The 8,810-nt window shown below is 45.6% G+C and overlaps 1 protein-coding gene across 1 annotated transcript; it reads left to right on the forward strand.

Annotated features, from left to right (window-relative positions):
* The first annotated feature begins 1,497 nt into the window (after nt 1-1,497).
* LOC138921033 (alpha-defensin 1-like) lies at nt 1,498-2,361 on the forward strand. The gene is made up of 2 exons (XM_070252866.1): nt 1,498-1,733; nt 2,117-2,361. Exons 1-2 carry the CDS (start codon nt 1,562-1,564, stop codon nt 2,245-2,247), a joined length of 303 nt encoding a protein of 100 aa, XP_070108967.1. The 5' UTR covers nt 1,498-1,561; the 3' UTR covers nt 2,248-2,361.
* Nucleotides 2,362-8,810: the final 6,449 nt, after the last annotated feature.

Below are 8,810 nucleotides of genomic sequence, written 5' to 3' on the forward strand. Positions count from 1 at the left end.
GGGCCCCAGGCAGAGGAGGACTGCACAGTGAAAGCTGAACTCATTGAAGCGGGTAGTTCAGTCCAAGGTCATCCAGTTCATTTGCTAATTCACCTGGGTGTCGCAGGTGTGTTTTTAGCACTTGCTTCATCCCAAGTTCTATCTTAACTGCTAGGATGTATCATTTGATATGATCGTGTGATGGTGATCAAATCCTAAAATGACAATAAGAGCATTTCTGGAGTTTGGACCACGAACCAGGCATTGCTCTAAGCATTTTGGACGGCGTTATCATTTTATCCTCACCACAACGCAATGAAGACAAAGAAACTGAGAGGCAGAAACCTGCTTTCCCAGATGCACACACACAGGACATAAAGGCCTGAGACAGATGGGGTCCCTGCCCTCAAGGCCCCTCCCTCAGCGAGCAGGGAAAGCACAGACCCAGGATGCAGGCCAGGCTAATGACCTTCCAGACATTTTCTATTAATTCTGATTCCTGACTTTGTCTCTCACATTTAGGAAGAAGGAGTTGTCTTCTTTCCATCCTTCCTTCCATTGTGTCCGTATGTTGATTATTCTGTTGGTATATCCCTCTAGTGGGAAACGTCACATCTTTTCAACCTATACTTAAATGAGTATTTCCCTGTGAATAGTGAGAGTTAGTCACGATCCCGGATCTCCATCTCCTCTTCTTTCTTGATCAATTCCCAAGTCTGGCTGATTTTCTTGGGAATTCTGATTCCCAATAGCAATTCATGAGTTTTTTTTAAATTTTCCCCCTTTGTTTGCTAACCTTTCCTTAACAAGAGCCTTAAGATAGATAGCCTTATCAAGCATTCATGGGAAATTAATAAAGGTAGACTAGTAATAAGTTCTACTGAGTCTTTGTTCATTGAACTCTGCTTCTTTGCTCTCATGTCAGCTTACTTGGGCCTTCTATTTAATTGATTTGAGTGCATCCTGGAGCAATATTTTCCCAAAGGGCTTCATGCCTAGCAATTTCCTGAGTCTGGAACATCCAAAACCAGAGCATTTGTCCCTATAGATGGTATTATATATTGCCTCAGCACAGAATTCTATATTAAGTGATGTTCTCTCAGAATTTGTGAAAATGCAATCTAGTATCCAGTGTGAGTGAGAAATCTCGTACACGTCTGATTATTGCCCTTTGTTAGCCACGCTTTTGGAAGTTTTCAACCATATCTCTTGACGTCTGAGATGCCCTATGAGGCATGTGCACACATTTTACTGGTAAATATTCAAGCAGATGAGAAATAGGGAAGGTTATCATGTTCCTATGAGGCGTTAGTCACGACAGCTGAAAAACAAACATGGACACCAGAAAATAGAGGCATCATGAGGTGGGGGCGGGGGGAGCAACTAGATCAAAAGGACATCAAAGTTCCTCTGGGACGACAAGAGGATCTTTGGCCGCCCCACCTTCACCTAGTCACACATTCAACACAATACCTTCTTTCCTCCAATCTGTCTCCTATAAATACAGACTGACTCTGGGCTCCCCATTCACTCAGGCTCCTGCACTGCCATCTGGACCCTGTTCTCCAGGTGACTCACGGCCATGAGGACCCTCGCCCTCCTCGCTGCCCTTCTTCTCTTGGCCTTCCATGCCCAGGCTGAGCCCCTGGGAGAGAAAGATGACCAGGTTCCTGCTCAGGACCAGCCTGGAGCCGACGTCCAGGGGATGACCATCTCCTTTGAGGGGGCCGAACGCTCCACTCGAGATGCTGCAGGTGAGAGACCAACCAGTTTGCTGTTAGGATCTGCAGGCCAATTAGAGGGACTTGTCAGTACATGGAGGCTGGGCTCAAATTGGGTGAGTGGATGAGGTGGGGTGAGGAGTAAGTAACCCTAAGTTTGAGAGGTGGACTGTTGAGAAAGAATCTACATGATAGAGTGGGATCAGAGAAAAAATTAGGAACCTGCATGACCAACACCTAGTCAGGAAGATTTCTTGTGAGCTATGACAAGACGGTGAATTCTCTCCACCCTAACATGACTGGTTTGGTCTACTGTAAGAAGACACCTGGCCTCTCTGCATATCCCCTTGAGGCTGGTTCTGCCTCTTTGCCCTCCCTCCTTCCCCTTGTACCTGACAGTCCTCTTCCTTCCACAGGCTCTAGGCCAGGTCTTATCTGCCACTGCAGCTCCTTTTGCCAAAGACCTTATAAGCAAGAGGGGATCTGTACCACAGGCCCATTCCAAAGGCTTTGCTGTCGTCCTGATCGTCGTCGTGGTCCTCGCTGAGCTTTGTGGATTGAGACCCAAAGCAGCAACGGATTCTATTGCAAGACCTGCAAAAGGGTTTACTCTTTCTACCTTCAATTTTTCTTAAATCTTCTCCAAAATAAACTTCCAGCATTGAATGCAGTGTGTTTGTCAATTTCTTCTCTTTTTCCTTTTTTGGCTTTTCATAGAGCTTGTTTATAGCTGCGGTTGACTTGTATAGAGAATTCAGTCCAGAATGGTATCGTTAAGTTAACTGGACTTTGCCTCCCAGTGCTGCAAAATTTGAGAATTATACGGCAACAAGAAAAGCAGAAACAATAAAAACAATTGGTAATTACAACAGTGTTAATCTACAAAATTCCATCCATTCATAACGACCCTCCGATGAGAAATCCGAGTATAAAGTGTAGGAGAAGGTGGTGCTGACTCAAAGGAAAAGTGGATCCAATGGGCTTCTTTACTTGTTCCTTACACTTAACAGATGGGAGGGCATTGACATACAGGATATTTTCTTATTTTAAGAGTATATGTTAAGTACAGATATATATGTTTTTCTAACTCTATCAACAAGCCAGAGTGAACTACAGCTTCAGTGAGCCACAACCAAGAAAAGAGGAAGAAGTGTGCCGCAAACACAAAATGTTGATCAGCGGCAGTATCCCCAAGTAATGCCCAGAGAGAAGGGGGGTCCAGAAGCTGGTCAGTAGAGGTGGTCATGCCCAGGGACCAGTGAAATAACTGGTCTGCCTTCGAACATCAAAAAGTAAATTAGGCCAATGTCCAATGAAGGAGGTGGTCTCAGCTCTCTCTCTCTCTTCAAAGTCATTGAGTCTACTAATTACCATAAACCCCTACTAATTTTAGTGAAATTCCAGCAAGAAATAGTGCATTTGCAGTAATGCTAATGAACCAAGTCAATACATCATAATGATGAGACAAGGGCTCCTACACTTACTGTCCTGAAAAAACTTAAAGAAGGCCTGATGTGTCAGAAAGGCAAGTGCCTAAATTCAAAATTTCTATAAAAGGCAGGGATTTAAGAGCACCATGATATGACAAAAGAAACTATTTTTATTACAAAAGCAAGTCTCATCCTGATAACAACCCATCGCTCAGGTGTGAATCAACACGGAGACACACCCAGCGCCTTTTCCTGATGGAGAGTCAGCTGTTTGACGTGAAGATCTACAAGCTCATTGAGCCTCCTCCTGGAGGGAGGAAAGATGCAGCACAGAGAGCCCGAAGAGAAGGAGGAAGACACAGAGCTCTCCTGTTGCCTAAAGTCACTTTGATGTTCCTCTGATCTAGCACCTCCACCCATGGCCTTAGGTCTACCTACATCCTGGACGTCTGTGGGTACCATCCCTACGTCAAAATGATAAGGATCCCAATAACCCCTGGGAATGGACAGCTCACCCGAGAGAGGGCGGCCGGTCTGCCAGACACTCTGCCTCAGAGCACACGACACCAGGAGTTCTTTTTGTGCCAGAAAAGCAGTAACAAATGGAAGATTGAGTTTTACGAACTTGAGTGTGAAAGACACAAAACTCAAAAATGTGAAAGAATTTTTTGAACGACCTAAAAATCCAAAGTTTCTGCATGGAGAAAAGAAGGCAAAAGCCATAATGACGACATCTGGAAACCATTTCCAATACTTGTGACAAAAAGCTCCTTTACTGAATTGACACAGAACTCCTACAAGTCACCCCAAATAAATACGCCAACAATTACATTTCCGAAAACAAGCAAAAAAGAAAGGACGTTTCAGAGGAAATAAACACAAATACGTCTCAGACATGAGAACACGTTGACCCTGATTCCTGAGAGAAATGCAGATCAAGAAGGCACTGGGACCCAAATTCTTCCCTCTGAGATTGGGAAAGACCAGAAAGCCTCACAGGCCATACATCAGCCTGCTTTCAGCCGCAGACACCAGGAATCCCAACAAACAATGGCTTTAGAAAAACAAATGCAGGCTTTTCCCATGTCACAACAATCTGAAAGTGGTCGGTCCAGGAGGGTGAGGTGGCTCAACTATGTTCTCAAGGACCCAGCATCATGTGCACCTGCTCCCACGTGCAACCGACGAACTGTCTTCTTTGTGGGCAAAATACAGCTGCTGCAGGTCCAAGTGCTCCTGTCACCCAAGCAGAGAGATGGAGGAGAATAGAAAAGAATAGCTCAACAATGGATGGGAGGCAAGAAGAAAGATTTATTTTCTTATGTACAAAGGATGCCCTTCCAAGCCATGACATTTCTTTGATCAGAACTCTCTTTAGGGGCAACTCTGAGTGGCAAGAAGAGTCTAGGACATTACGTATTCACATGGCTGCCCAGATTCTAGGCGGGAAGAAAGGATGATGGAAATGGGCTAATCCCAGGGCCTCTATAACACTCTCCACTGCGGGCAGGGAGCATCAGGGTTGCCGTATTTCTGTGAGTGCTGTTGGCACAACCTCCCTGGAGGACAATGGAGTAACAGGTGTAAAGGTTTGAGATCTGTTCTTTAACCCAGAAATTCTACCACAGGAAATTTGTCTAAAAGTTGGAGTCACTTATGAGCCACATCATACATATATAGAGATATTCACTACACTTTTGTTCTAACTGCAAGAGTTTAGAAATAACCCAACTGTAGCAATTTTCTGTTTGATCAATAAAAAAAGTAACAATGGAGTATGACAGCAGTGGATTAGTGCAGAGTTATTAAAAGTAATGACAGAGTTCTGTATGTGCAGATATAAAATTGTTCGAGCTAACTAACGAGGTGGCTCAAGCAAACTACAGAATAATGTGTTAACGGCGGGCTTTCCTGGACAAGGCTGAGGGACGGGGCTGGGAGAGGAGAGACTGCCGTTTGTCACTCACCACTCATCCTTTTGAATTTTGCTCCCTGTTCCTGAATTAAAATTTTTTTTAGTTTCAAAAGTACAAAGATTTTGGGGTGCTGCAGGAATATTGGTTATTTTGATATTTCTCAAGATGGAGAGATGTAGCTGCTGTACATTTAACGTGAGGGGTTTAGATCATACTGACTTCTTGAAATAAATCTCCCCTTTGGCTTTAGTCTGAACAGTCTTCACCAAGAATCCCACTGAGCTCTTCTCCCCCGAGCCTGCTAAGCCATTGTCCTCTCCACACTCAGGAGCCTACTCACCCCAGAACCTCAAAACCCTCCTTCCCACGTCTGTCGTGCCCCTGAATCGTGAAATCTTTTAACCCTCCACTCCCCTGGGGTCCAGTTCCGTCCAAGGGTCTAGACCTCCAGAGATAAGCAGGAACCACCTTCAGAAAAGAAGAGGCCTTTGTTCCATGAACTTTTCAAATGAAAGCACTATTTCTTGCCTTTTGGGAACAATAAAAAGTCCATATTCAAGCAGATGGGAAACAGAGAAGAGACCAGGCTCCTTATCATCGTTATCAACTTGAAACAAGTGCAGACACTAAACACACAGCCTTGTGCTTAATGAAAGCTGTTCGAACGGAAGAGCATCAGAGAGACTGGAGGGCACAGCAGCCTGGGCCCCATCCCCAGGCAAATGCCCTCCTTCTCTCACTGCGCTGAGTGTCTCTGAGCCTCCTCATCTCAGACCCAGAAATACCCGTGACTCTGCGCTCTCCACTCACTCAGGCTCCTGCTCTCCCATCCAGAGCCTGAGCTCCAGGTGACTTACAGCCAGGAGGACTCTCCGCCCCCTCCCCTGACCTTCCTTTCTGGGCCCTCTAGACGCAGGCTGCGCCTCTGGGAGAGAGAGCTGACCAAGTTCCTGCCCAGAACAAGCCTGGGACCGAGGTACAGGACATGACCATCTCCTTTAAGGGGGTGAAGCCTCTGCTCGAGAAGCATCAAGCGAGACACCAGAAGGTGTGTTGTGGGGGTCTGCAGTCCATTGTGCCACAGACTAGCCACAAAGTCACTCAGAATGGAGGACATTGGACTGAGAGGCTCTTCAAGGGCTCTTTGAGCAACAAACGCTTAGAGTCCATGACACGGGCTTGTGCAACACAGCAGCTTCATCAGCAAAACTTGAAAACGCTGTTCCAAGGGCCTCAGTATGTAGAGACCAGGCTCGAATCAGGTGTGTGGATCAGGTTGGGTGAGGAGTAGGTAGCCTGAGTTTGAGAAGCAGATTGTTGGGGGGAACAGGGAATAAGCATGGACATGATAGTCAAGGATCAGAGAAAAATTATGATCCTGCATGACCAACACATAGCCAGTAAGAGTTCTCGTGAGTTACCACAGAAAGGTGAATTCTCTCCCCCCTGACGTGACTGACATTATCTGTTTGAAGTAGACACACCTCCTCTTAGTCTCTCCCTTGGAGACTGGCTCCGCCTCTCCTCCCTCCCTCCTTCGCCTGTGCCTGGCCCTCCTCGTCCTTCTGCAGGCCTTCAGGGAACAGCCACCTGCACCTGCAGACGCTCTCCTGTCTGCTCTAGCAACGAGCGCCCCTCTGGGACCTGGAGAGTCAAAAAGACCCCTCACGCAGCCTAAGCTGTCATCACGGAGCTTGCGGATGGAGACAAAAAGCAGCACAAGACTCCATTAGAAGACCTGGAAAAGAGGGGACTCTTTGTACCTCCCACCTTTTCTCAATTCTCTCTCCAAAATACACTTTAAGCATTAAACTCAGTGTGCTTGGATTTTTCTCCTCTCTGATTTCTTTGACCTTTTCAGATGGTTTAATTCTCTGGTTCACTTGCACAGAGAATTCTGTCCCCAAGGGTCTTCATTAAGTTAACTGGTCTTTGCATCTCAGTGCCACACACTTTGAGCATCACACCACGATAAGAAAACAGTACAAATGAAAATAATTATCAATTACAATATTTTCTCGCTATAAAATTGGATCCATCCGTAATGATGCTCAAAAGAGGGAAGTGACTATGAAATCTACCGTAAGGTGTTGTGACTCAAGGAAAGGTGGCTCCAATGGGCTACGCTGACTTGTTTCTTAAATTTACGAGCTGGGAGGGCATTGATATAGAGGAATATTGTTCTTGTTTTTGGCTGGAAGGTTATATTTAGATATATTGTTTTCTAACTGTATCGATAAGAGAGAGTGAATTAAAGCTTCAGTGAGCCACAACTCAGGACAAAGTAAACGCTGTGCCCAAACCCGTAAAGTGCTAACCAGCATGAGTGGTCTCCACCAATGAGCAGACAGACGAGGAGTTCAGAAGCTGGTCCAGAGAGCTGGTCATGAACTGGGACCAGTAAAATAGCTTGCCCGCCTTTGGAGCCCAAATGGTCAATTAGGCCAATGTCCCAACAAGCAGTGGGTCTCAAACTCTAGCTCTTCAAAGACATTGAGCCTACTAATTGTAATAAATTCCTGCTAATCTTAATAAAATTCTAGCAAGAAATAAATATTTGTAACAATGCTAATGAACCAAGTCAATCCAGGAGAATGATGAGACAATGGCTCCTACACTTACTGTCCTGCCACAACTTACAAAGCACCTTATGTGTCAGGAAGGCAAGTCTCTAAACACAAAGCGTCTATACAAGGCAGGGATTGAAGAGTACTACACAAGGATAAAAGAACTCATCTTTATTCCCAAAAAAGTCTCGGCCTGATGATAAGCAGGGGCTCGGGTTGGAGTCATCCTGGAGACACAGCCAGCGCCTTTTCCCGATCAAGAGTCAGCTGTTTGACATCCAGACCTACAGTGTTGCAGAAAATCAGATGACCGCACAAATCAGTAGTGTCTGTCTCAAGAAAACGTATCAGTGAGTTTCTCCCAAGAAACAGGACTTATAGGATGTGTAAACACAGAGAGGTTTATTTTAAGCAATTGTGATTCTGGAGGCTGGCAGGTCTGTAATATGAGGACGGGCCATCAGGCTCGAGACCCAGGGAAGAGTGGATGTGCAGCTCAAGCCTGAAGGCAGTGTGAGGCAGGATTCCTTCTTGCCCAGGGGAGGACGGCGTTTGTTCCATTCAGGTCATCAACGGATTGCATCAGGACCACCCACATTATGGAGGGCAGTCTGCTTTACTCACAGTCCATTGATTTAAGGACTAATCTCATCCACAAAACAATCTGCAGAAATGTCTAGATTAATGTTCAACCAAATAGCTGGACACCGTGGCCTATGCAAGCTGACAGAGAAACTTAACCATCACACCGGACCTTCCGCTTTCCAGGGCGATCTTCGAAGCCTCCCGAGTCCAATCTTGGTCCCATGCTTCAGAGGGGCTGTAATATAACTTCTTTCCACTGGCATCTCCCTCATGTTTTCTCATATTTCAGGAGCCTGAAACCTAAAACACTTCTGTCATTTACATGTAAAGCTCATGGGATGATGGTTTTGCTTTGTTTTATTTTGATACCCATCTATAATTGTGTAATTGATACCATCTTCGAATACTCAATGACGTCATTGAGTCAGGCATGGCACTGACTGCCTCACCTGGCACACCATCAGGTGGGAGAGAGGCGACCGTCATGTCTGAGAAGTGAGGAAGGGAGACTCACGACATGGTGACCAGTCTTCAGTCTCAGGTTTATTGACTCCAAAATGCATGGTCTCAAACTTTAGACACCATACCTCCAAACTGTGGAAAATCTGCTAC

This window comes from Equus caballus, chromosome 27, assembly GCF_041296265.1.
Source record: "Equus caballus isolate H_3958 breed thoroughbred chromosome 27, TB-T2T, whole genome shotgun sequence".
Lineage (NCBI taxonomy): Eukaryota > Metazoa > Chordata > Mammalia > Perissodactyla > Equidae > Equus > Equus caballus.